General features: G+C 57.1%; 6 protein-coding genes across 6 annotated transcripts; 2 read left to right on the forward strand and 4 right to left on the reverse strand.

Annotated features, from left to right (window-relative positions):
- Positions 1-503: 503 nt before the first annotated feature.
- Positions 504-3563, reverse strand: E0L32_012264 (uncharacterized protein; the record flags this gene model as incomplete). Its single annotated transcript, XM_031135085.1, has 2 exons — positions 504-2558; positions 2646-3563. 2 exons carry the CDS (start codon positions 3561-3563, stop codon positions 504-506), a joined length of 2973 nt encoding a protein of 990 aa, XP_030998967.1.
- An 8150-nt stretch (positions 3564-11713) lies between these two features.
- On the forward strand, positions 11714-12692 carry E0L32_012265 (uncharacterized protein; the record flags this gene model as incomplete). Its single annotated transcript, XM_031135086.1, has 2 exons — positions 11714-12533; positions 12643-12692. The coding sequence occupies 2 exons, from the start codon at positions 11714-11716 to the stop codon at positions 12690-12692; spliced, it is 870 nt and encodes a 289-aa protein (XP_030998968.1).
- A 2380-nt stretch (positions 12693-15072) lies between these two features.
- Positions 15073-17182, reverse strand: E0L32_012266 (uncharacterized protein; the record flags this gene model as incomplete). The annotated part of the gene is made up of 3 exons (XM_031135087.1): positions 15073-15424; positions 15480-16518; positions 16594-17182. The coding sequence occupies 3 exons, from the start codon at positions 17180-17182 to the stop codon at positions 15073-15075; spliced, it is 1980 nt and encodes a 659-aa protein (XP_030998969.1).
- A 1984-nt stretch (positions 17183-19166) lies between these two features.
- E0L32_012267 (uncharacterized protein) lies at positions 19167-20042 on the forward strand (the record flags this gene model as incomplete). The annotated part of the gene is made up of 1 exon (XM_031135088.1): positions 19167-20042. One exon carries the CDS (start codon positions 19167-19169, stop codon positions 20040-20042), a length of 876 nt encoding a protein of 291 aa, XP_030998970.1.
- Positions 20043-20789: 747 nt separating this feature from the next.
- On the reverse strand, positions 20790-24328 carry E0L32_012268 (uncharacterized protein; the record flags this gene model as incomplete). Its single annotated transcript, XM_031135089.1, has 4 exons — positions 20790-21108; positions 21155-21680; positions 21739-23617; positions 24008-24328. 4 exons carry the CDS (start codon positions 24326-24328, stop codon positions 20790-20792), a joined length of 3045 nt encoding a protein of 1014 aa, XP_030998971.1.
- Positions 24329-25972: 1644 nt separating this feature from the next.
- On the reverse strand, positions 25973-26515 carry E0L32_012269 (uncharacterized protein; the record flags this gene model as incomplete). The annotated part of the gene is made up of 3 exons (XM_031135092.1): positions 25973-26077; positions 26129-26428; positions 26498-26515. 3 exons carry the CDS (start codon positions 26513-26515, stop codon positions 25973-25975), a joined length of 423 nt encoding a protein of 140 aa, XP_030998972.1.
- Positions 26516-26533: the final 18 nt, after the last annotated feature.

Consider the following 26533-nt stretch of genomic DNA (forward strand, 5'->3'; position numbering starts at 1 on the left):
CCCCCCCCCCCCCCCCCCCCGAGAAAGCAACGCCACTTCGACCACCAGAGATGAATAAAACGGCGTGCATGGCCCATCTAGAAAACACCTCCAGAGAATCCCCAAAAAGCTTGACCGGGATGAAAACCAAAAACCATAAACAGCGACATAGTATAGGGTATTGCACAAGGTCTACAATCGTATCTCTACCGGTGAAAAAAAACCCGGGAAATCAACCAACAAAACAGATTCTCCCGACCAGAAAAAAAAGACAGAAACACCAAAGTCCTACCCAGATTGACAGAAAAAGATGATCGGGGTAGTTGAGTCGGTTCATTAGTGCGCACGAGGGCGAAAGCAAAAGACACTTTCCCGAAAGTGTAGATGGAAAAAAGAAGTTTGCTTGCAGGATATCCGCCGTCATGAGGGGGGTATGAGAGAGACCGACCCAAGATCCTGTCCTGTAGAACAGCTCCCGCGATTGAGATTAAAAGTCGAGGTGACAGAAGAGACGAAAGAGTCGTTCACAGACTCATCGTCAGCCACTCCCACTCCTGAGGCCCCGTCCCGGCACCGCCCGGCGCCACGGGAGAGCTCGCTGGGACACTCGACATGCCGACAATAGAAGGCCCCATCGTCGGACGAGGCGCCATACCGAAAGTCTGTGCCAGCGTCAGGTTGCTCGAACTGTTGATACCACCGCCTAGGCTAAGAGTGGACCCGAGAGGCCGCGAAGCCTCGTTAGATCCGGTAGAGTCCGGACTGTCAATGTCCATGCTCCCCATGGTCTCAGCAATGGTAGTCCCCTTGCTGTGACGGCGCTGGCGCTTCGACGCCATGGCCACCGACCTCGAGAGCGAAGCGGCCCCGGGGCCAGGGGTGTTCTTTGGTGGCGCTGCGGCGATGGGCACCACGCCCTTACCGCCAACAGCTCCAGACGACGACCCCACACTGCCCTGGTAGCTCGTGGGTGTGCTGCCGGTGGTGTTCGCGCCAGAGGTAGGGCCACTGACGGGACTTTCTCCCTCCGGTACGCTCCCCCCGCGACTCTGCGGTGGTGGTTGCGACGGCGGAGTAGTCGTTGTCGAGTTGCTGCTGGTGTTGTTTGTCGAGGCCATGGCAAGCGTCGAGTTCTTTCGAGAGGCCACCCCAGAGGCGGTTCCGCTCTTCTTGACGCGGGTGCTGGATCCGCTGACAGACAAGCTCGAACCAGAGCCACGGTTGCGCTTCTTGATGACGTCGGTCTTCAGACTGAGAGGACGAACGACACCGTGGAGTTTTAGGAAGAGTCCACAGGCGTTGCAGAGCGGCTGCCCATCCGGGTTCCGGCGCCAGAGCGGCGTAGTCTGGGTGAAGCAGTTGGTGCAGGTCGTAGGCGCACTGCTCTCGCCATTGTTGCCAGCAGCACCTTGCAGGTTTGTCGACGAGCCGTTCTTCGATCCTGGAGGGGGCGTCGAGGGGCGGCTGTGAGCAACCGACGACAGGCCCGATACGATACCTGAGGGCTCAGCTCCAGGGGAGTTGGGGTTAGACGGGGCCGTGTGGTCATAAGAGCCAGCTTGGTTGACAGACGGCGTCGAGGCCGTCCGGGGGATCTTCTGACGCCGATCTGATCGACTCAGCGACTGCGATTGGGATCGTGACAGATTGCCCCCTTGCCATTCGCCGTTGGCATCTACATAATCGGTTGTCGTCCCTCCGATGGTGACTTGCTTGCGCGGCGGGCCGCCGGGGTAGCGCGCGGCCTGGGTACTGAACTGCCCCGGCAGGGAAGCGTCCCAGCCCAGGTTGTTGACGTCCAGCGGTGTGTCTTCCATCTGGGCGGGAGAGAAGTCATGTTGCATGCCCATGTTGCGGTCGGCAAATGCACCATTGTCCTCGTCCTCCCCGTCCGAGTCGGCGCCGAAGGAGAACATGTTCTCCTGCATCATGCCACCGACTCCCGGTGACCGGGTGTTCTGCTCTGGCTGGAAGACTTGCGAAGGGTCGATGTGGCCGAATGAATTACTTGCCGGGAAGGCAGAGATGGAATCACCGCCAGCGGTAGACGCGGGAAACATCGAGTTCCCGTTGGTGTTGTACACGAACTGGCCGTTCATGGCATTCCCCATGTTCTGGGGGCTGCGGAAGTTCTGCGGCCTTGTCTGGCGCATGTCTGCGGAGCCGAAGAAGAAACTGCTGTCTGCCTCGTTGACTGGATGGGGGGTAGACACTCCAGATTGGTAGCCCGATCCGGGAGGGGAGAAGTATTCTGCCGTGGTCGGCAAAGACGATGGCTGCATCGAGTTGAACATGTTGGAGAAGGGACCATGCTGGATCATGGGCGAAGTGGAAGGCGAGAAAGAGAAATGCTGCTGGAAAGGCCCAGCCGACGTGATCATCGAGCCATTCTCCATGGAATAGGCACCGAGGGGGAATGAAGCACCCGAGTGATCCAACGGCTGCGACAGACCGCCTTGGGTAGTCTGATCCAGAGAATATTCATGGAGATCTGCGTCAGGGCCCAGCTCGTTAGCCAACAAGTTGGTATTGACAGCAGGAACATGAGGAGAGAAGTCTGCAGGGCGCTTGCGTGTTGTCTATAACAGAGGATAGTCAGTACAAGGCGACAACGTGATGCGAGGGTCAAGGCGAGGCTTCATGATGACACCGGGTGGGGGACTTACTCGACGGTCGTCAATGCTGGTCTTGCGCTGGTGCCGCATCACATAGCCGAACTCGTCTTCGTTTCGCTGAGGCGGTGCAGAAGGGACGGATTGGGGAGCGAAATGCTGAGCAAAGTCCTTGCGCATCTTGATGGGGATTGACGATCCCACGTTGTGGTGCGAGTCTCTCTCGGCCCTCGACATTTCTGGGGACGGCATGCTCAGGAAGGCCGACGGGGTATCGATATTGTCCGGCATCATGAAGTCGTCGAGGTTCATGGGCTCAGAGTTGATTGCATGCTGCTCGGAAGCCTTGCGCAGCTGGGCGATCCCGCTGGGCGCATTTTGCAGTGGCGGACGGGCAGATCTGGGGGGGGGGGGAGGGGGGACAAGGTTGTTAGTCACAAGATGCACCGCACCGACCGAGGGAGAGAGCGCCACAAGGAAAGCAAACGAAAGGGATACATACTTTGCCCGCTCCTCTTCTTGCTTCTTCTTCAAGCTCACATGCATCATACGCCAGGTGAGGTTCTCCATGCGCTCCTGGTTGGGCAGCTGCTTCTTGGTCTTGCTGAAGAATTTCCAGACCTGGGTGGCGAGCGGGTCTTCCTTCTGCAAGTCCTCGGGGCTCTGGCTCAGGCCGGCGGCGCCGTTGCGCAGGTTGTCGAAGACCTCGGCCCTCGACAGCTTCTTCTGGGCCGTGTCAAAGGTCGTGTCCAGGTCCAGATGGAACTCGGGCATGCTGGGGCGGTCGTTGTCGACTGGGAAGCCATTGAGGTCGGCGCCGGCAAAGGCGTGGTGGTGGTCGGCGCCGCCACCGCCCGAGGCGTCATCGCCGTAGGTCCGGCGAGGGAAGCGAAAGTCGTGCTCTGTCGTCGTGGGATGCATTGACGAGGAGGAACTCGTGGATGCGAACTGGGTTGTGTTGCGGAAAGCCATGTCGTACAGGCTGGCCCTCGGGGTGGCAGCTGGTTGATGTTGTGGGCGAGTGTTATGAGAGGATTATTCCCCACGTTTGGCTGCTTGCTGACCGCACAGGCTCGCTCGGTGCAGTCACGCACGAGCCGAGAGGCAGCGCGCGCAAGAAGTGCCCGCTATTAAGAAAACCAGTCCACTCGAGGAATCGGCGCAAGCGAATAAGAGAAAAATAAACGCAGTCAGTCAGTAGACTTTTGCGTGTGTAGTTGGTCGAAGCTGTGCCGGGCGCACGGTCAAACGCTCTCGAGCAGAGTAGGTCCTTTTTTTTGGCCTCGCAGAGGAACGGTCCTGAAAGGTTGCAGAGTGGAAGGTGTAGAATGGCAAGATGGTTTGGTTTGGTTTGGTTTGGAGAGTTTGGTAAAAGTTGCTTGCGGCGGCCCCCCCGTCCGTCTTAGCGGGAAGCGTGCGTGGTGGGCAGGATTTCGAGGTGCCGGTGCGTCGTTGTGGGAAGGGAACTGCAGGTAGTGGGGAACGGTGGCCGGCCCCAGTCCCTCTTTGTGAGCGACCTTTTTTTTCTCAAATCGAGTGATTGATCGCTTTCAAGGTTGGTAGGGGTCACGGAGGTGGTGGTCGTGTTGGTGCGTGGTGGTGGTGGTGGTGGTGGGAGATTCCATCCATCCATCCATTCATTCATTCATTCATTCATTCACTCACTCATTCATCCATCCACCCACCGGGAATCGAGCCCAGCCAGCCAGCCAGCCAGCCAGCCAGCCAGCCAGACAAGAGAGAAAGACGAAGGGGGGGGAACAAGCCGGGAAAGACGACCAACCTGTGAGCAGGGCCACCACCCTGTCACCACCACGGATCTTGCACCTGGAGCGACGGCGTCGACGATATGCTAACGTTAGGTGCCTTAGCCTGCTCGATGGTGGATGCAATGGATGCAATGGATGCTGAGCTTGACTCCTCCAATCCGCCGAGCCGAAGCGATTTGCAGCGTTCGTAGGTTCGAACTTTGCACCGAGATTATAATTAGGAGGGCGACTAGGTGCTGTAGCGGGAGGAGTGGGGGGGCATTCTTCGATTCCGTCGATGGGCTTCTCGACAAGTACAAGTAACTAACTACAATACGGACCCGACTCGGCCAGCATTAAAACAATGTCTTGGGCATCTTACTCGACCAGAGAATAGGGAATCGACCGGTTTGCAGAAACAGCATTCGACATGCTGTAGTTGTATCTCCATGATCAAATTGCCCAAAAAAGACGATACCATATGCCTTCTTCCTCCCTTCCTGTCTATCTGCCTACCTTGAGTACTGAACAGAGGCTCAAGACGAGAGACGAGAGCAGCCCGGGATACTTTAGCATGCAATATAGCCTCTGGCAACCCCTCAAACAAATACTATACTTTCCGGCAGACAAGGAGTGTCATCAACATCCCAAGCTCTGAGCAACGGTTTTACCTGTCAGAAGGGGGTTCGTGTGTACGACGGCGGGATGGGAGAATGTCATGATCTCCAGCCTGCAGGCAAGTCTGGACCGCCAGAATCGAGCAAGAGAGAGTCGCAGCCAAACGGAGGAATCGCGGCATGGCGGCGGGCTGGTGATGCTCGGAAGAGGGCAAGCGTGGGGAGCAGATGCAGAGTGGAGGGAGGGCAGGGGGGTGGCAGGGGTGGCACCCATGGATGATGTGGGTGGGTTGCTGCAAGTACTTGTACTTTGTACAATACAGGGTACAGCAGGGTGGTCTGTGTGTGAGTCGAGATCAATGGATCCTGTCCGTGGATGGACAGGGAATGGGTGGACGAGCCTTGAGCCGGTGGCCGGCGCCCCGACACACCACCAGACTTGAGCCAATGCATGTGCAAATGAATTTCACACTTGCAGTCCTTCTCTTGCTCTCGCTCTCTGTCTCTGTCCAGTCCTCGTCAGCCCAGTCCAACCCCCAATCCCCCCATTCCCAAGCACCCAATCCTGTCAAAGTCCTTGCCGTCCCGGTATTGCTCGGTTCAGTAAGGCACCGGCACGAGAACGGGGGCGGGCAGGGCAGGGCTCTTTGGTGCCTCTTTTTTTGTCTTTCGTAGCCCGTCCGCCTCCATTGAGCTACTATGACTCGGTCAGATCTGCCAAGGACTCGAGCATTTGTTTTTTGTCGTTGTCCCCCATCTACCATGGCAGGTAACTATAGCAAGGTAGGTCGATACAGGGTGGACGACGGGTACAAGCTGGCTCATCCCGCGCCCAAAGAGGCTCGTGGATGGGAATAAGGCGCGCTTAACCACACGACCGACAGCGAGGCTGGTCCTGTCTGTTTCAAGACAGACAGACGTCATCGTGAACATCAATGGATCGTGTCCAAGGAACGGCCAAGACGACAGTGGGCCCAGCTTCGCGGTCGTTAGGCCTCAAACGTGCTAGCAAGATAAACTCGCAGCACCAAGCTCGCACCAAGTCCCACAGCGAAGAGGACCCTGAAAAGGACGGCGGGCAGTGTGCTGGGGAGCAGGTCCGTACGGGTTGCTACAGGTATAACCGCTTGGCTGGAAGAATAACCGGAGTCTGCCGCCTGAGAGTGTGCACGTAGGTAGGAGGTAACTATGTGACACTATTCACACACGAGTTACTTGACTTGGATACTCTCCTGCTGCCCGAGGACAGAGTGCCCTCTTGAACGAGTCCCGAGTCTCCCCTCTTGCTCTCCTCCTCGCTGTTCTCGCTCGAGGTCCGGCTTGCTTGTGAGTTGTGACCTCGCAGCGAGTGCTGCCAGCCCGCGCGCGGCACAGAGCAGGGAGTGCTGGTCATCATCCCACGCTCGACCCCTCCAACTCCATCGAGATCCTGGAGAGCCAGGGCGTGTTCAGTACGACGGTCGGCAGGGATGGCTGCCAATGGAGACGAGCCTCCCGCACAAGCCTGTAATTAAGCGGCCTTCAGTTGGCTATTGTTTTTTGATTTCTTCCATACAAGTTAGGATGACTGCGTCGCCCAAGATGCAAGCAACCGTGGATGGCCGCACGCACCGCACGACATTCTTCAGCCGCAGCACATCTCTCGACTTGTCGGACCACGGGGCGGGCGTGCACCTTTGCATCAGACCGCGAGATATTGGATTGCGTACACAAATAGGGAGCGCCTCTATGGTTCTTCGGCAAGAGTATCATCATCAAGAGAAGAGAAGAGAGAGAGAGAGACACGAGCTGATGGACCCACGGCACGCAGCATGGCAACTGGAGCCAACCCTCCCTCCCTCCCTCCCTGTCTGGCGTATGAGCATGCAGTCAGTGCATGGGTCTGTCTCTCTCCTTCAGTGGGTTTGGGGTGCGTGCCCGCATAGACGAAAGCACGAACAACCTGAGTACTTGTAGTTACAGAGCTAGGGATAAGTACAAGTACCAGCTACCGGACAGGGATGGCGAGCACTTGCATCCGACCTCCAGGATGACCCCCACTCGGGAGCACGAGAGGAATGCATGCGCCAAAGAGCCAAAGAGCTTGCTTTCCTTGCCCTCCCACTCCCGCCGTCACGTCTTTTTCTCCAGCAGCCAGCAGCCAGCAAGCCAGGCAGCGGAAGCGAGTTCGGACTGCAAAGCTCGCCGCCAATTGGATCCTCGCAATTGACAGCAACGTTCTCGGTCGACGACAACGGTTCTTGGTCTGCCGCACATCAGCCAGAAACCCACCCCCATGCCCTTTGCGTGCAGTGCATGTCGCCGCTCTCCAAACAGGCAAATGCGCAGTGACCAGAAACAATAAATCGTGTGACTGTCTGCGCACCGCCCGCAGTCTTGATCCCGGGTCGCGAGTCAGGTTTTCCCCATCGAGACAAACACTGGTCAGCCAGCCCAGCCAGTCCAGCCAGTCCAGCCCAGCCAGCCCCCCCCGCCCTGGCTCCCGTCCTTTTCTGTACCGCTGGATCCCTCCAAAAGTCTAGACCCACCTGCGAACGCTGGTTCTATCGCTGTTCTTATCAATGAACCCGGCCATTTGCTGTCGTCGATTTACTAATGCGCAGCAAAGACATCTGTCAGCAAACTCGAACACTTTCCCAAAATGGCAGTGAGAACATCCAGACGCCGAGGATGCGAGAGTCAACTGGTTGACGTACGGAGTAGTCAAGTCTGGTAAGCCAGGACCTCGACCTTTTGTCCCTTTTTCTACAGTACTTGTAGGCATTTGACCTTTCCTCCGTCTTTCCCGGGTGTTCATCGCCGATTCCTTTGAAAAGACACATCGTTGCAGTACAGCAGTTGGTTTTCCCCGTCATTGAATGCTCGATCGAGTTCACATGCAATTGCTCCGCAGCGCCTTACGCAGACATATGACGACACTTTTTACAAGTGCATACCTAATGTAAATAAGACAATGCCGCTAGGTACGCCTGAGTCTCCCCGAGTCTATCGTGACCCCCTGGCGAACTAGCGGCGACTGGCATGGCACATGCTTCCCGTCCATCCTCAGCCTCAAATGCGCCATGTCAATGGCCAGGCCGCAGGTTCGTTGTGCTCCGTAATGCATGATGTGTCTCCCCGAGGTTGGGGGGCTTCTGAGACGCGGACACCCGCCAAATACCACATGGCTCCGGGTCAAGTTCATGGCAGCTCCTCCTTCCCAGATCCCTTCTTCTCCCGATCCAAAGTGGACCGGCGAGATCCACCCGGTCTGCGGTCTGATAAGGAAAGCCTCGAAGCGGGCTGGCTGGTCGGAGTTTCTCGAGGTCGTTACTGGCTGGTGAGGCGCCCTACTCTAATAGAGTAGCTCGCCGCTATCCTCCAGTGCCTCCAGACTAGTGACACGAGGTAAGGGTTGCACCATTGGCGGTGCATCGTCGAGCCTTGTCTTGGGAATAGTTACAAGTACTTGGAAGAACCCTAGAAGGCAACGCCCGAACCGGTGGTCCGCCAAGGCAGCACTAGGCCGGGATGCTGCTGCAGGCATCCGGGCGACAGCAGGCAGAGCACTAGGTACCTACCAGACACAGGTGGTAAGCAACGGGTCCCTCGTGCGTTTTTCACACTTGCGTTCTCCGCAATAACCATGCCTCTCTGTCTCAAATATCCCGTCAACTAACTACTTGTACAAGCAGCATATCAAGGAAGAGGGTGACTGGTGGGGTTCGTGCATCTGCAACTGCAGTGCGGCGCCGTGCAGTGCAGCGCACCGCAGCGCAGTGGCAGCCAAAGAGGAGAATGGGCCGTTGCGGCGCTGCTGCGACGACGCAACCGCTGTGGGGAGAGCGCCGCGCAGTGCGACCGTACAAGTACAGGTAGTTAGTGGAAAACAAATTACATTATGGGTGATGTCAAGTCCTTCCCGGCTCTTAGGTGATGCTTTGTTGGAGAAAGGGAAGGGAAAAAAAACCGGGGACTCACTGATAAGAACAGGACCCAGAATTTATTTTGACAGCTCCGGTCAGCGCGCCGAGGATCACCCTATCAGCCTTTTCAACCACCTAGCTAGGGAAATACGGCACGGGTAGAGCGCCCTTTCTGCATCTTGGCCCTTCTTGCATTCTGCTTGCCCTGCCCTGGCCCGGCCTAGGTAGCTCTCGTCGAAAGAAGATTGTCCGGCGCCCGGCGCCCGTGGCGTGAGGGCGGTGAGATTGGCCACCATCCCCGATGCTTGTTAGGCGCTGTCAGTCACTACTCCAGATGGCTTCGTTCGCAAAAAGCGCGCTGCTTCGTATGAGATTCCGGGAAAACACGGTAAACCCTTCTGGTCATACCGTGTTGCACACAGAACGTTTGGTGTGGCGTCCGCGTTCCCCCGATGCGGTCGATGCTGGTGCCATGGTGAGTGAACCTCTCGACGGCGCCGCCGCACAGAGGAGATGGTGCTTGTCGGTGCGACAGTCCTATGGGACCCCAGTGCTGTGTGAGAGAAAGACACTCCTTCATCGGAGCAAAGGCACTCTGCCCACGCAACAGCCTCGGCGGAGTTCTATCCCCATTCTCGGACACTCCCAGCCTAGGCATTATTCGCCTCCTCAAGAAGGACGGAAAGAGGATGTTTTTCTCTTTCGGGAGCCGCATTGCCGAGGGGCCTCGTTGAAGCCACTTGCCCAGATGGTTATTCTGGTCTGGACCGGTCGTAGACCCCGGTTGCTGTGTTGACCTGTGACTACTGGAAGACCTTCCTCGCGGCGGGAACGATTCGCTCGTACTAAATGGGTCGTCGCAGCGTCGTACAGATCGATGTCCTGTGTCGTATCCTCCGTTCTCGCAGTCCATGTTGCAGAAGTGTAGGTCGGCAGGATCACGGTCTGCCATTCGAGATATGGAGCCCGGACGTCATCATGCCTTTGGTCAACCTCGAGGTGCATGAGTGCTTAGCCCTTGGACGGTTGAGGCCACAGAGCCCAGTTGAGGGCAACACATAGGGAGAAAACAAGTTGGTGGGTAGTTAGGCACATTTGCTCGTTATATCGGCTTCTAGAGCGAGCCACAGGACATGTTTGAAACGGGATTGCAGTCCATCTTATACCTGGCTGCGGCTTCATCACCTCATAAACACCCCCAAAGGCCAAAGTGGGAGATGGCCCTTATCTTCTGCTCTCAGTAATTCTGAAAGGCGGGATGGGATAGTGGATGTGCCATGATGGCGGAAGGGGAAGCCACAGAAGCCGTAGATAGGAAACAGTTTGGGGCTGTCCAGCTCGCCCGTTCCGCAACCATTCCGCAATCCGATATGATTGTTTAGCAAGCACGCCAATTCAGATGAAGATCACTCGAGCCATCTCCGCGGGACTGGCTGGCTGGCACTGGTTGGCGAGATTGATTCGTGCTTGCACCGCCCCCTATCACGACCACGGCTGTTATCTCCAAAGATTGCTCGCTACACACCCACCTTCCTATGGCAGTCGGTCTGATCTTTTATCAAACCCTTATTCCTTGAAGATAATTCCCGGAGGCCCTATCATACCTCCGTGGGGGAGAGGGACTACTGCAGGACTCTTTAAAATGCGCATGCAGTACCCGTCGTGCAACGTCTGTCTGTGACCATTGTCTCATGGACTTCGAGGACGGCACGAGGCCCCGTGGCCTTCCTTGCATATAAACAAAATCACGAATCTGGTTCGCCCATTCAACTGTTGCGCTCTCTCCTCCTCCTCGACAATACGCGGACCTAAACGGCACGACTACTTCGGAGGAGTGAACCGACAAGATACTCACGTGCCCCATGCCATGTCGGCAACTCGTCTCGAGGCGCGCCCTGCTTACGACTCCTTCTCGAGAAAGCACGAAGGACAAATACACCAAATGTCACGGCCTGAACCACGCCCAAATTCGATACTCGTCTAATGTCAGTTCTCTCGAGATCGTTGAAGCCCGCAGCATCTAGCTAGATGTTCCCGCGACCTACCTCCCTTCCCATACCGGCTCGACGACGCAAGGCTTGCGCGAATCCGAACATGATAGGCCCCGTGTTACCAAGTCCCGGCCTCTCCTATCAAAGGTGATATGCGAGCTAAGTTGATTGCCCGGTCTATGCTCGTGGGCGGTTGTGCCAGCCTCCCGACGGCCCAGCATGACGAGGGTGGAGGACTGAACATGCAAGGCTGGCATATGGATTGGTTCACTCACAGAGAGCAGAAACGAGACGACTTCTAGCCAATGATCAACTTATTCTTTGGATTCTGTCAAAATGCTGCTAGGAAATGAGTAGCCAAGATGCTACTGCGAAAACGCATACCAAAAACAACCAGACTGACACTATATACAGTTGCGAAAAGCGAATGTAATCTATCCCTCTGCAGCGGATCGCCAACAAGATCATAATATCATGAAACCCCTTCCCTGCTCCTCCGGAACGCGAGACCATCCGTTCGAGATGAGCGCATTATTCCAAACGGAAACAGGCCTAGAAGCCAATGCGCTCCCCCGTTCGACTCCCTGCTCCGGGCAACCTAGCAGCTGCGAGCAATATTCAAACACATCGTCCAACATAAAAACCATCCGTCCGAGATGGAAAAAACACCGTACTCAAGGGAAAAAAGGGCCTAGTAGCCATGAAACACTCCCGGTCTGTCGATCTTTTGCAGGCAGCAAGCCCAGAAGCCGCGAGCAAAATAATCAAACCGTCGTGCATACATGAAAAAAAAAAAAAAAACCCCCAAAAAAACAAAACCTACCTTTTTTTTCTTTCGCCCGCCTTCCCTCCCGAAACGTTATGTTTTCCAACAAGGAAAAAAGGCCAGCGCCCCCCGCCTTACAACATGGCAGCGACGGCCACCGCGCCGCCGAGCACGGCGCCCACGACTTTCACGTTCCGGAGGTCGTCCCGCGCCGCCGCCGCCGCCGAGCTGCCGGTGCCGGTGGGCTGGCTCGCCGCCGCGGCGCGCAGCGTCGACGTGGCCGTGAGGCTGCCGCTGACGGCCTCGGCGATGGTCGCGAGGCCCGTGCTCGTCGTGATCACGTCGCTACCACCACCACCACTCCCGGAGTTGGTCACCGTCGCCGTCACCGTCGCCGTCCGCGTCGTCTTCCAGTCCCAGCCGTGGCCCCAGGGCGCCCAGCCGCCCCACGCGCCGCCGCCGCCGCCGAGCCACGGCGAGCCGTCCCAGGGACAGCCCGTGACGGTGACGACGGCGCCCGAGGTCCAGGTGCGCGACGGCCCGCCCTCCCAGTGGCCCGGGCCGTGGCCCCAGCCGTCGCCGTTGCCGCTCCAGCCGCCGCCGCCCATGCCGCCGCCCATGCCGCCGTGGTGCCCGCCGGGTCCTCCGTACCCGCCCCAGGGCCCGCCGCTCGCGGTGACGGTGTAGACGCCCGTGCTGCCGGCCGAGGAGCACGAGGACCACTGGCTGCAGAGGGAGGAGGACAGCGACGAGTACGAGGACCAGGCCGTCGGCGTGGCGGAGCAGGCGCTCGTCACGCACGAGGCCACGGGCGCCGTGGTGGCGGAGCAGTACGACCCCGGGGAGGGCCAGTCGGTGGCCGAGCTGTAGTGGGACGAGAAGCACGAGTGCTATATTGGAAGGGAAGCGCCCGAGGTCAGTCTTTTTTTTTTCCCCGTCCCTTCTTCTCCTTTTCTGAAAAGTGTTTGGTTTGGGGAGGCGGGATATGGGGACAAGTAAAATGGCTTATCGACTTACAGCGCAGTCAGGGGCTCCTCCCCACCACTGCGCGCTTGCGAGTGCAGGCGCCAGTAGGGCGGTGATTGAGAATGTCTTCATGTTTAGAGAGATAATATGTGCCTTTCTTAGATCTTGTGACTTGTGTGTGTGTGTGCGTGCAAGAGTGCAAAAAGAAGAGGTTCCGCGACAGTTTTGTCCGGACCGTTTTTCGGGCAAGCCTTGCAGGGTCCGTCCGTGTAAGTCAGTGCAAAGAAAAGAGATGGCAACGTCTCTTGATATACAAATCCAAGTTGAAAAAGTCTAAAATCCCCGTGGAGAAGGCCAACAGGTGACATGATATTGCGAGCATGCGAGGATCACGTCTTCTAATATACGGATCCAGGCTCAAAAGCCTAAATCTCTGTGGAACCCAACAGCTGATGTTGACATCCCGAGCCTCAACGATCAGAACAGGGCACCAGCACATGTGATGCGTCCAACCTCCCCCCAGGGCCGGGTGCATGCAGACAACTCACCGCCAAGAACAAAAGTCCGGGACCGAAGGAAGAGCAAATGGGAGTTTTTTTTACACTGCCCAAGGTTCATCCTACGATCGACAAAACGCGCGTATCTACCGATGATGATGGGCGGGGGGGGGGGACGGGACCCTAGCGACATCAATACCGAGCAACACAAAAGAGTGCGGGACCAAAAAAAACGCCCTGGCGCTGCTGCTGCTGCTGCCGCTGCCGGTCGCTTGCCCGTGTGGTGGTTGGACAATCAGCCCTTCTGCTGAGCTGAGCCCGACGTCCTGGCCGCGCGGCCCTGCATCATGACTGAAGAGCCCTCTCTTGGGAGTAGCCCGAGCCAGCTAATGAGAAAAGCCCGCGCGCGCGGAAGGATTCTAGGGTTGTGCGGGCGGTCGGGACCGAAGGTGCTCCTCAAGACACCTTTCGCATGCAAAGCTGTGGGCGAGCATCGTCAGCTCAGCCAGCCAGCCAGCCAAAAACCCAATGTGATAGGGCGGGCAAAGATTTGGGGGAGGTCCGTGTCGGTCGGCGGCCAACTTTGAACGCCGGGCAACGTTATTGCGCGAGGTCCGCTGCCGTCCCAGCCCAGCATAGCGTGGCACATACATCCCCTTTTCTGCTTACCACAGCGATCCCCCCGAGAACTGCTAGCACCGAGTAAGCTATTGGGGGTTTGGGGGGTGTTACGTATTCCCCTTGTTTCCAGTGGAAAGAAGCTTCGGGGAATGGGGGTCGTCTTGCTTATGCTTATTTCTTCTACCCTTGGTGACGTTGTTGTTTTCGCCCTGTCCCGGGCCCTGTGTGGGGTTCCATCGTCGGCGGTCGGGGTGGGTCATGTCCGTCCGGCGACGATCGCCCTTCTCCCCATATAGAGAGCTCTTTGCAGACGTAAGCCACCCCCATGTCGTTGTTCAAGAGAGGATTAGAGTTGTCAGTATCTGTTTCAGGATATCCTAGTTTCAGCCCTGCGAGATTGGGTGTATCCATCTCAACTCTTGCGTGTAGTAGCAGCAGGCAGATTGGTCCGTCCGGATCTCCAGCCAAGGTTGGAACTGACCGCCTGCACTTCTGAAACATTCTTTCCCACGATGATGAAGGCGATGACGACGATGGATTGGGCTCTGGCTGCTCAAACTTCCGGTATCTTTGGTCATCTGTCATAGTCACACAGTCCACCGCTCTGCTTGGCTGGCGTCCATAGCTAAGTAAGTGATCACGGACAGTCGCACGATTCCGACCTAGCGAGGCGAGGGACTTGAAGAACGGCCATGGAGAAAGTATTCTTGTCTCATTACCAAACCTCACTACCTCATGGAGCTCCCACCAATGCCCTCCCTGCCCATCATCATGTGCTCAAAAGTCTAATAATACACCGCCCGCCTTCCCACCATTAATCCCCGACCCGACCAGTTTGCAGGCCTTCTAATCCATTGAACTCACACCCACACACTCCTTACGCGAACTCCGAGATTAGTATGCATATGAAAAGAAAAAAAAAGACAAGACGAGAGGACAGAAAAGAAAAGGAAACACACAAGACAAGAAGAATCTCATGGTAGAAAGCGATGAACTCTCTCAAAAGACACGAGAAGTTCCTTCCTAAACCCCGAGGACAAATGCCAAAATCACAAACGATTCCCGTGGCAGTACTCGACGTCTTGATGCAATGCCCGCACAGAATTCATCCCAAGCCATCGGCGCTCAAGCCCTCCTGCCTGGCTATGCACCGCCGCATGTGTCACTCGGTGGCCCGCATCCACAACCGACTTCCTGGGGTCTTGGAGACGAGAGGCGCCCACGTCCTTGCGCCACCACACTCTTTCGGCGCGGGCCGGTACAGCCACGCCGCCTGCTGCTGCGCGAGTAGTCGGCGCAGCCTGGGCAGACTCGTAAGCGTGCCCAAAGTATAACCTTCCGTACGCGTCCGTCTTGGCCGGTTGTCCCCCCTACAACATTGTGCCAAAGGTGTCCGTCGTGATCGGCTTACGTGGAGTGCCCTCCTCGGTCTGGGGCTTGCGGTGCCGGAACGTGAAGCCGACGAACAGGCTCTTGCCCATCTCGTCGTCGCGCTCCGCCATGCTCTCCAGCGCCTGCTGCTTCTCGTGCACCTCCTTGTACTTGGCCATGTCGGCCTCGTTGCTAAAGTCGTCGAAATAGCCCGCGTCGGTCTCCGAGTCTAGCTCAGGGACGAAGGGCGCCCTGGTCTCGCGGAGGGTGGCCCAGTCCACCTCTGCAAAGTAGTGGTGGCCGTAGATGTCCTTGATGTTGGCAAACCGCCTCGACCGGGAGTTGATGCAACTGTGGTACGGGTTAGGACGGGTCCGATCAAGCGGCACAAGCTTTGGTCACTTACGTGGTGATGAAGTTCCAGGTCCGGTTGCTGAGGAAGTAGTTAGGGTCCTCCCAGACCGGGCGCTTGAGGACTTCCCTCCAGTGCTTCAGGTTGCGCCAGGTCTCCTCTGGGGTCGAGCCTGCAAAAGGCGGGAAGCCGGTCAAGGCCTCGAAGAGCATGCAGCCCAAACTCCAATAGTCCACTGTGAAATCGTACTCCTCGCCCCGGAGCACTTCCGGTGCCATGTAGTCTGGAGAGCCGACGATGGACTTGGCATAGTTCTCGTCGTTATCGCGCATCGAGCGATAGTCGTCTCGACGCTCGGCCACGGTCCGCTGATCCATCGGCTTGCCAAAGGGCACCGGAGTCTCGGAAGCCTTCTCCAGACGGATCCGCATCGACTCGATCTTTGCGGGAGAGAGCATGCCGGCAGCAAGGCCGAAGTCGGTCAACTTGACATGTCCAGTCGAGTCCACCAGGAAGTTCTCGGGCTTGAGATCGCGATGGATGTACCCGAGCTGGTGAAGGGCGTCGACCGAGCAAAACATCTCGGCGATGTAGAAGCGAGCGTGGCGGTTCGAGAGCACGCCGGTGTTGTTGAGCAGCGTTCGGAAGTCACCGCCGGGCACGTATTCCATGGCAAGATAGATACTCTTCTCATCCTGGAAGGAGTAAAGCAGGCGCACGAGCCACTCGCTCTTGGCGGTAGTGAGGATATCTCGCTCGGTGAGGACGTGGCGGACCTCGTCTAGCTTGAAGAGAAGCTTCTTGCTCATGACCTTGAGAGCGCACACCTCCCGCGTATCCTTCTTCTGGGCCAGGAAGACCTGGCCATAGCCGCCCTGTCCAACCTGAGTCAAGATCTGGAAATCGCCGTGCCGAAGGCGGACACGGCGCTTTCGGAGGTTGGCGCGTTCACGGCCCGCGTACTTCTGCCACATCTGATTGTAGGTCGCCTCGTCGGTCTCTGGGGGCGCCGGGAACTCCTGTCGGAAAGCATTGAGGCGGTTCTGTCGGTTGCCAACGTAGGTCAGAAGGTCAAAATAGTAGTCCAGGAAATCTGCATAATGAAGATGAAGGATTAGCCTCTAGTCCTGAATCGGGTCTGAGCTGTATCAAACATCGTTCTACTCACAAAGCTGCGTGACATTGACCAAGCGCTTGACGCCCGGCTTCTTGAGAATCTCCAGCTCCTCGGGCGTGAGACCGCGAGATGTGTTGAACCTCTTGGCTGGGGTCGAGGGCCTCTCTCGCATGTGGTAGAGCTCTTGGCGCGACAGGGCGGCATGGCTGTGCTGCTGGTAGGCGGCTTCTGGCATCTGCAGGCGCGAAGTAGGCGGCGGGTTATTCTCCTTGCCCTGCTTGCCCTGCGGAGTACCAGGAGTGGCGCTGCCTTTGTGGATGATGCTGTCATCGACCAACGAGGACTCGTCTGCGGCTTGGACATTGCTCTTGCCAGGTGAGAGCGGAGTGACCGCGCTCTGAGGGCGGCCCAGCTTGACGGGGCTGTCGAGAGGGTTGGTGGAGGTGAGCTTCAGGTTCTCCAGGGCTTGGGGGAGTTCATTGGCGCCCGGAGGCACCGTCTTCTTGCTCGGGCTGCCTTGCGGGGTGCTGACGGGGGTGATGAAGTTGTTGTTGTTTTTGGTCGGGGTCGCGGGACGCGAGTTGGCGGCCGACTTGTCCTGCTTTGCGCCAGGGAAGAAGTTGGACATGAAGCTCGCCATGTTGCTTGCTTGCTTGCTTGCTTGCCTCTCTGCCTGCCCGTGGTTTTGGTGGTGTTGATGCTGGATGGGAGGAAGAATGCGCGCGCAACTGCGGTTGGGCCGCGACGAAAACAAAATAAAACCGGTGGTGCCCTTTGTGTCAAGTAAGGGGAAGGAGGTATTACACAGAGTCAGTGGTGAAGGATAACTACCTAGGTACCTACAGTACTTGAGGGAGGGGTGGCCAGTGAGTGACCAGGTATCGATGGCGATCCATTCGCTCCCTGGCTGGGCTGCAGGGGGAAATGCTGGGGTTCGATGTAGTACAGCGTCATTGGCCCCTCTGTGGCCCCCCCACCAAACACGCCGTTGCAGCGGCAACAATCTCTCAGGGCTGGAACGCGACTCGCCTGCGCACCTTCAATTTATTCAGGCGCGCGATAACGATAACAGTGGAGGCGCGTTCCAGACGTGTTTCAGCTGCGGATTTTTGGTCCGTTGGTTCTCGAAGATGATATGATGGAGCTGGGAATTCTAGTAAATGCCACATGTACCTGTCAATTGTATTGCTTTTCCTGCTGCCGCTGTCCAAGTTCGGGTACTGAGAGAGCCAGCCAATCCAGTTGATGTTGGACAAACGAAGCCTCCACTGACAAGGACTTTGAGATTTACCGAGTAAGCCTTCCGCCTTGTAACGTACAGCAAAGCAGAGAGACTCCTGGCAACATGGACAAGTGGAATGTCGAGGTTTATCTCCATGTATTCCATTGGGGTTTCTGGTCTCGTGCTTTCTCCCTTTGATCATGGGATATTTGCCAGAACTTTGGCAACCATATCGCATCTCCACTCAAGTGGCTGTCTGAATACTTACTTGTAGGAGCTACCTCGATCTGAACAATCTATATCCTTGTCACATCCTTGCCCTACAACTCGGAAGGGCTATCTCACTACTAAATCCGATGAGCTCGATGGATAGTCAAGTAGATACTTTTCTGTTAGCAGTCCGTCAACTAATCTGACCATCGCTTGTCCACTCTACCTAAAGGTCTAGATGTTGTAGGTCCACTAGCAGTTTTCCCTCCTACATTGATCATCTTTGTCGAGGCAATCCACCCCCACTGCAATGAATCACAAGCAAGATCGATATGCGTCAAAAACATGAGGAGACATGATGGCAGCCTTTTGATCACCCAGGCCGGTACCGGCCCTCAGGCTGCTTACCCACTCCAAAGAGCATGCAAATGGCTCGGAAACCATTACACACGAATACACTGCCTACGGCCATACCGGGAGCCGGATCCCTTCTGGCGGTGTCTGCCCGACAATATTGAACGAAGCACACTGACTAGGCCAAACCGAGAAGCCAAGCACGATCCGTCAAATGGTGTCAAGTGATGTTGCATCCACCTTGACTCCTCGTCGCCCGTATTCGCCATCGGCCTCAACAATAGATCCTTAATCCCTCGTAGTGAACAATGCCCTACTCGCGGTCTGTCGCGGTTTAACAGCTATGACACGAATAAGGCACCTTAGTCTATGTATCTCGTCGCTCTCCTGCTTCCACTCCGTGTCAGTCCGGATCCTCCAAAAGCCGGGGCGCTGCTTTTCCACTCCCCGTCTTTGACGAGCCCCCAAAAACAGCGCATCTTGACCCCCAAAGTAGCCAGCCTGTCATACGACCAAGCCCGACGGCGTTGAAGACTGTGGGCGACGGCCCACATGGATCCCGACGAGGTGCGGCGATAAATCAACTAGGTAGCACTGCAGTGTTTGCAGGCCGGCCCTCCCCGGGCATCAGATCTAATCTTATCAGATCATCTGCTCCCAAGCGCCCAGCCCTCCCCTCCCCCATTTAAACTAACTGGGATCTGCTGATCGTTTTCGCTGCCCCCTTCCCCCTCCTTTTGACCTTCCCAAGCATAGCCTCCAAGTCCTTCAGATCACGCGTGTCTTTTTGCTTGCATAGATCTTGCTCTGCAGTGAAAACGAAACGCTTTTGAGGATCATGAAGGCCTCCCAGCTCCTCACGCTCGCCGCCGCGGGCGCCGCCGCCGCGGGCAGCGTGCTCGACTCGCCGCTCGGCACCACCGCCAGCGGCTACGACGCCTCGGAGCTCTTCGCCAACCCCGACGCCGCCCCGCGGGACTTCCGCATCCCGACCCCGTACGAGTCGGCCGTCATGGGCCGCCGCATCCTGGCCCTGACCCCGCTGGGCACCCTGTCCACCGTCTTCCCCGAGGACGACGACCACCACTCGGGCAGCCGCCACCACCACTCCTTCGACCGCCATCGGCCGGAGGGCCTCGGCGGCGTCCCCGTCGGCCTCGTAGACTACGTGGCCGACTGCGAGGACCGGGGCAACCCGACCATCCTGGCCATCAACATCGCCACGCCCTTCCGCAACGTCCGCGCCGGCAGCAACATCAGCCTGTCCATGCGCTGGACCCCGCCCTACCCGCCCGCCAAGCGCATCTCGGTCCTCGAGTGGCTCGGCCTGGCCTCCCCTTCCTCCTCCTCGCCCGAGGACCGCGTGCCCTACTCGGCCGCCAACCTGCCCCGCTTCTCCCTCATGGGCTACCTCGAGAAGGTCGGCGCCGACGAGGCCGAGGCCGCGGGCCTCTCCGCGTGCTTCGTGCGCGCGCACCCGGACGCCCGCTACTGGCTGCCCGGCAACCGCATCCACTCGGCCGAGTGGGCGCGCCTCGTCGTCACCCGCGTCTACTGGGTCGGCGGCTTCGGCGACCGCGCCTACATCGGCTGGATCCCCGCCGAGGAGTGGGGCAGGGTCACCGCCGAGGAGTGGCAGGGCATCCGCCTCCCCGGCGAGAAGAAGGGCTGGAAGGAGTGGTCCGTGGGCGAGTGGTCCGAGTCCGACCTCTGAAGGGGAGCTGTTAACGCAAGAGATGAAGAACCTGACTACATGTGCTCGACGTTGCATATGAGGTTGTACAAAGATGGACGGTGGTATGTCTCCTACTTTGACTCAGATTGTAAATACATAGTTATGCACTAGCATATCTTTCGCATGGTCGGGATAGCCTATTCATTTACGACTTATCATCATCTTACTTTCATACTTCAGATGTCGTGCGAGTGAGGGTGTGTGCCATTTTGATGCCATTGGTATCGTCCCGCGGGCTTTGTTAGACATCTCACTGACATGCTCACATTTTGCCACGAACAACGACACAGTGGAATGTGCAAGGTAACACTCGACTGCTCCATTTTGATATTAACCATCACTCAAAGTATGTAATTGGCATTGATAGCCCTTTCGGGGGGGCAATAAGCTGCACCACACACCAAAGCGCTTCTCTTTGCCTAGCTAGCGAATGCAACAGCATGAGTCGTGGCCAGCCCCAGGTACGTACATGTACAGCAACTCAATACCCATACCACGGCGCAAGTTTGATAATATATGTACTTGATCGTGTTGCCTGCCTGCCAGCCTGCCTGCCTGCTCGGCTCTCCATATCAGTCCACCCGCACCACGACCTTCCACCCCAGCGCTCCCGCCTCTCGGATGGCGCACGAGAGGCACCCCCTCCTCCTCCGGCTGATGAGCGCATTCCACCCCTTCTCGGCGCAGAACGCCCGGATCAGGATCTCCACGTCCGACCCAAACTGTCTACGCCTGGTCTCGTGGTGCATGCTCTGCGCCGCCTCCTCCCGCGAGCTCACGGGCGAGAGCGGGCTCATCTCCGAGCTGGAGCGGCTGACCACGGGCGACAGGGGGACCTCGTGCGCCAGCGGCTGCGGCGTGAAGCCCGTGATGCAGTCGATGACCAGGACCTTGGGCGTGGTGTCTGTTGTCGCGGGCGTGAGGCTGGGCCGGTGGGACGACGACCTGTAGTTGTTGAGGTGCTGTTCTAGGGTCCAGGCCTCCTTCTCCAAAAGATCTGAAAGATGCATTGCTGCGTATGTATACGACTTGTGGAGCGGATGACCTATAGCAAAATGAGATCACTTAGTAAATGAGTTGGGAACACAGACTGTCCCAGGTGCTTACCAGTAATGGCCGCGGGTGAGGACTGGTGCGGCGTCATGCCGCTATCCGAAACGTCGATTTGCTGAATGGTTGGACTCGATGGTGATTTCATAATCTTGACATGTTTTGAAGGAACACAAGGATGAGCCGTGACGAAGTGGATATCGTGCGATAAAGCCAAGGTATATTCTGTACCCTCGAACTCATCCTCTTCGGTGACGGAGAATGAGATGGCTGCCGGGTAGGTGTGGATTTCGGGAATCTTGCTGACTTCAGAGAAGGGGGTAGGAGCTGGCGTGTTCTCCTCCGTGGGCGTCGTATGCACTGAATCCACGGGGGCGAACAGGTTGAGAGACTTGAGGACGATGCTCAAGTTCGGTGGAGGGGAGTCCCCGTAGTTGTTCTCGTGGGGGATGATAAAGTCGGCTGGGAGGACCGACGCTGGGTCCGCCTCGCCAAGAATCGAGGATGACTTCTCAATATTGGCCTTGCCCCAGAGACGAGCCCGCTTGTTGATATTGATGACTTCATCTGTGATTGTGTCAGCATGAATTTGGCCCCTTAATGTATTTCCATTGCACCGACGCACCTCGGAGCTCCTCAACTTCAACGTTGACCCACGAATCAGCAATGCCTTGGGGTGTGATATCGCTCGAGATCCAGCCCATACACTCAGCAGACCCCTTGCCAGCTGCCAGCACGCGCCCGACGATGCAAGCCGTGCTCCAGAAACTCTTTCCCCGGTACACGAAGCCCCCACAAAGGTTAGCCATGGGACCTAACGTAGACATGGCTTCCTTGTCGTTCTCGAGGAGCGTAGCCATGAGGAAGTGATACATCCCCTCCCCGGGAAGCATGAAGCCGGAGATGAAGCTGCGAGACAGCCAGCCAGAAGGGTTGAGCCCGGCAGCCACCTTACGCTGTCTTGAGGGCTGCCGCTTGATGTTCGCCGTCGGGATGCCGTCTCCGCCAAAATAGGAAGACCGAGGTGTACCGCCGGGAGCCGGGGTCGTCAACGGAGTACTCAACGGCGTCCCTTCCGTAACGGCCCTGCAGTTGTCCGTAATGACCTTCGCGTACCCTTCGATACCAGGCCACCTGAGCCTTCGCGCGAAGTGGGTGAGGCCATCCACCTGGCGCTGGCTATGCCTTCCTTTCATCGCATACACCATGTGCTTCTTTTGCTGGCTATGGTGATGAGAGTGGGGCAGGTGGCCACCTTCAGCCGACAGCGAGATCCGCTTGGTCAAGGTCGCAAGCCATCCGGTATGGTTCTGTGCCGTCTGGTCGGATCCAGCTGGTTCCGACTTCGAGATCTCGATGTTCTCCAGCCATGCTCGCGCAAGAATCAACGTCCATTTCACTGATGTGTTGGCGTCCTTTTCGAACCGGTGCACTTCCGAGGGCGATATGCTCTCGGTCCCCAGCTCGTCCCCTTCCGTTATCGCATCGAGACGGATCAGTAGCTCTGTGCCGAGCAGAATCTGTAACAAGAGCCAGTACCGCTCCTCCTGTCTCTCGTCTGCCGTCCCGCTCATCTGAATCGACGCTCCGTCGTGCACATCATCCTCGGTTTCTGCCGCCCAGAGAATCTGGCCGAGTCGAATGCGCCACTCCACATGCGAGAAGTCAATCCACACATTCGGCATCGCCAAAACCTTGAGAAGGGCCTGGATCTGCACCGAGAGACTGTAGGGATCATAGTGGTCCAACACTCTCGTTGGCGGGTGGAGGATCCCGAGGAAGAGCTCATTGTAGAATTTGGTGGAGGCGCGGCTGTCCTTCATGTTGTTGTTGCCGTATCTCGCTCCATTCTTGAGCAGTCCTTCCATAATAGCGTCTTCCTCGAGATGCCGCAGGCCCAGCTTTGACGTCAGCAGTCTGCGTCGAGCCTCGATTACAGCATTGGCCTTGTGGCCCATGCTGTCGAAGCCGAACTGTTCTTCCTGCAGCGCATCCCCGACAGCCATCTCCAGAGCCGCCTGATATCCCACGGTGCCCTTCTCCAAGCCCTGCATGCTGAGCATACTGGGTCTCTCACGGCATCGAGGGTAGAAATGGGCCCGTTTCCGGCTGTCGGCGATGGACTTGCGTCGGTGGGACGACTCGCGCCGGATGAGGTGCGGCCAGGCCGTCACGCCTCCCCATGCTTCATCCTCAATCTGTGTATGGTCTGTGAGGTCTCTAATCTCAAGAGACTCATCCCAGGGGAAAGCAACGCTGGGATGCGGCGCGCCGGTGAAATGGCCCTCGGACCGGGCGAAGTACTGCGGGGCGCCCGAGAAGAGCTTCTCGAGGTCTTCGTCGGTCAGCGTCGACATAATTCTGGCAAGCTTGAGGACTGGCTTGGCCGGAGGTCCGATGTCGTTCTCGCTACCGGGGGGCGGTGGTGACGGTAAGGGCTTGTTGGGATTGACGGGCGAGCGCGGAGAGACGGGACTGTCCGTAGATCGGAGCGGAGGCGAGGCCTATGAGATCACCAGAACCCGGTGTAAGTCAGCTTCGCACGCCGGCAATTGACAGACCAATTGCATCGAAAAGACTATGTAGAGGAGATTCACAATGCCAACATAAATGCAGATGAAAAAAGGGGGGTTAGAATATGGATTGGATGTCAAGCCTCATACGAGGAACAAATTCGCAGAGTCAGGAACAGAGGAGGAGGCATGGGGTGATCACGCGGGAGGCCATCGCGGGCGCGGGCCCTTGCAATGGACCGTCGCAATGGCACGACACTGGCCGTCGGTCGTTACAGCGCTCTTGGCGGGGCCCGAAGCAGTCTGGGCTGCAGGGATGCAACGCCTGAGGAAACGGGAAGATGGAAGCGGCAGTGGGGACGATGGAACGCTAGGCCATACCGTTGACTCTGGAATCGAGGCCCGCTGAGGGGTCGATCTGCCTCCCGGCCCTGTGCCTGCGCCTGCGCCTGCGCCTGCGCCTGGCGTCCCGCGGATGGACCGCTGGATGAAATCATGAAGAATGTCGCGCCGCGAGTGTCGCCTCGCTTTCTTCTGCTCGCGGCTGCCTTCGCTGTTGCTATTGCTGCTGCTGACCCCGTCCGATGTTGTTGGGATCGACACAGCGCTCTGGTGCGAGCTCACCTCGCCCGAAGTTGCATCTGAGAGGTTGCCATTGACTTCCTTCCTGGAAGACCGCTTGAGCAAGGAGAATGAAGGCATCGTTCTTGTCTTGCCGCCAATGCGCCGAGACAGCCAGCTGCACTGCGATAGATCGTCGGGGGCGAGGAGGGCCGGCCAGTTGGGCAGCACCGAAAAGGCACTTGGGCTCGGTTTAATCAATACTCGAGGGCTGTCAGCTGCCGTCTGCCGTATGCGGTTTGCCGCCTACTTCGCGTACAGACATGAAGCTGCCGGCGTTGAGGCAAACCGGTAAAGATCATCAACACGACGGCGCAGGATTGAAAAGGTTTGGGCCAAAGCAAGATAAAAAAAGTAAAATAAAGGGAAACAAAAGTTTCTAGAACTCAAAAAGAGGCAAGGACAGAGGTATCGAAGGGACAGGGGATTATCGGCTGTCTCAGATTGTATATCTTAAGAGACGGGTTATTAGATCCAGGCTTGCTAGGTAATGTATGTAGGCTTGCTCTGGTATGAGGCAAGCTGGGGGATGGGAAACCACCAGCCATTAAAGCTACTGCCACCCATGCCATGCAGGTGCAAGTTCCTTAAGAAAACCTGTTATCAGGCCATGTTCTGTATCGCGATGTACCCTGGCGGCAGCCGGCCCATGTGGGCTCCAACATGAACGTGGCGGCCGGCTATGGCTGTTCGAGATCTAGTCAAACAGAGCTGACAAGGCGGCTTGATGGAGTGGGTTCAATGCCGGAGCAAGCTGATGCTTGGCGTTTCGAAGGACAAGGGCTGTGCTGCTGCAGGTTGAGTGCGCTAACCAGATGTTTGATACTGCCCATGCAGGTTTTGCGACGGCCAGCAAGGTCTGACGCAATCTATCACGACTGCTTCCTCTTCGTACTGGCTGGAGCTTTCCGGAAGGATACCTGCTTCTATCTTTGTTTTCCATCATGCTCCGTCCATGGCGTCGATCATGATTCACATCAACTGGGTCCGCACAGACCCAGTGCGGATCTTTTTGGTCTACCTGTCCCATCTCTGTCGTCAAGAATGACTGCGAATTACGAAGTGATGCATTGTCGGTACGGACAGAGCAGCTCGCTTGCCCAGCTTCTCACGACGATGCAATCACCGACTGTGTGCATCAAATGCTCGCATCCTATCGTCTATCGTGGGTGGGTATATTTGTCTGTGCCATTATGTGTGAAGCACGGGATAAACAGCGTTGCGACAACCGCTCATTTCGTTTATCGCAGGCTGAATAACTCTACCCATTTTGGAATGCTGGGCAAGTGGCATGAACATCCCGTACAGCTTTATGCTCTTCTTAGATAAGGTGCGGTCTGCGCACCATTCCCCAACCTCCTCCTTCTGCCTCCTCAGTAGACTGGAAGCGCCCCGTCCATTGTCAAATTTGGGTCTTATCGAGCGACAAAACATGGCGTCTCCAGGAGCGGTGATTGCGGTATGGCGTTAGGGTCTTGGGTAGGCGAATGCAGTCAAATCTATGCGATGCAGGCTCCTATGATAGAGCAGAACCCTACGACCTTCGCAGCCGTACATTGGCAGAGACCGCCCCATTGCCATAGGGACATGTTTCTTTCAAACTAGTGAACTGCATAGCAGCGAGATCGTCTCAGCCAGCCGTGCCTTGCGCAGTTGATTTTGGCATGGAAACCGGAGGGGACTCGGGGCATGTCGCCATCGTATCTTTGTTGTGCTACCCTTTCCCTAAGCTGGCGGTGTCTCGTGGATCACGATGAGTAGGTATTTTGTATCGGGAACGATGACCAGCTCCTGTTTGCGGGTTCGTAGACGCAGCAGCTTGAGCTCATCCTAGTTCCGGTCAGACCAGTCAGGGAAAAGCCAGAAAGCGAGGCCGCTTACCTCTGAATCGATCTCATCGACCAATGTGCCCGCCGTTTTGACAAAGGCCCAGACCAGCGCTGCCAGCTCCTCTGCCCCTTGCTGCTCGCTGGGCTGCGATGTATTGGCTTCAGTGGAAAAGGCCACTTGCGATTGGGCTTGCGAGCTCGCGCCGTTTGTTTTCGTGGATCGAATCCAGGATATCTGGCCGCTAGTCTTGAGTATGGCTCCCGATGTCCTGTCGAGCACGATGGTGGCTTGCACCCCGGCCTTTTTGGACAGTCTGCCCAAGGTCTCCTCGAGCGCGTCTGCACTACCTGACTGGAATACAGCTCATCAGTATGCAAGGCCTGAAAAGGATATCAAACATGGAGTGAGTTCATGGCTTACCGGAAGAGGTTCTGCCATGCTTGATATTTTTGCAGT

The sequence above is a fragment of the Thyridium curvatum genome (assembly GCF_004353045.1).
Source record: "Thyridium curvatum strain D216 chromosome Unknown NODE_149_length_36166_cov_88.617359, whole genome shotgun sequence".
Classification (NCBI taxonomy): domain Eukaryota; kingdom Fungi; phylum Ascomycota; class Sordariomycetes; order Thyridiales; family Thyridiaceae; genus Thyridium; species Thyridium curvatum.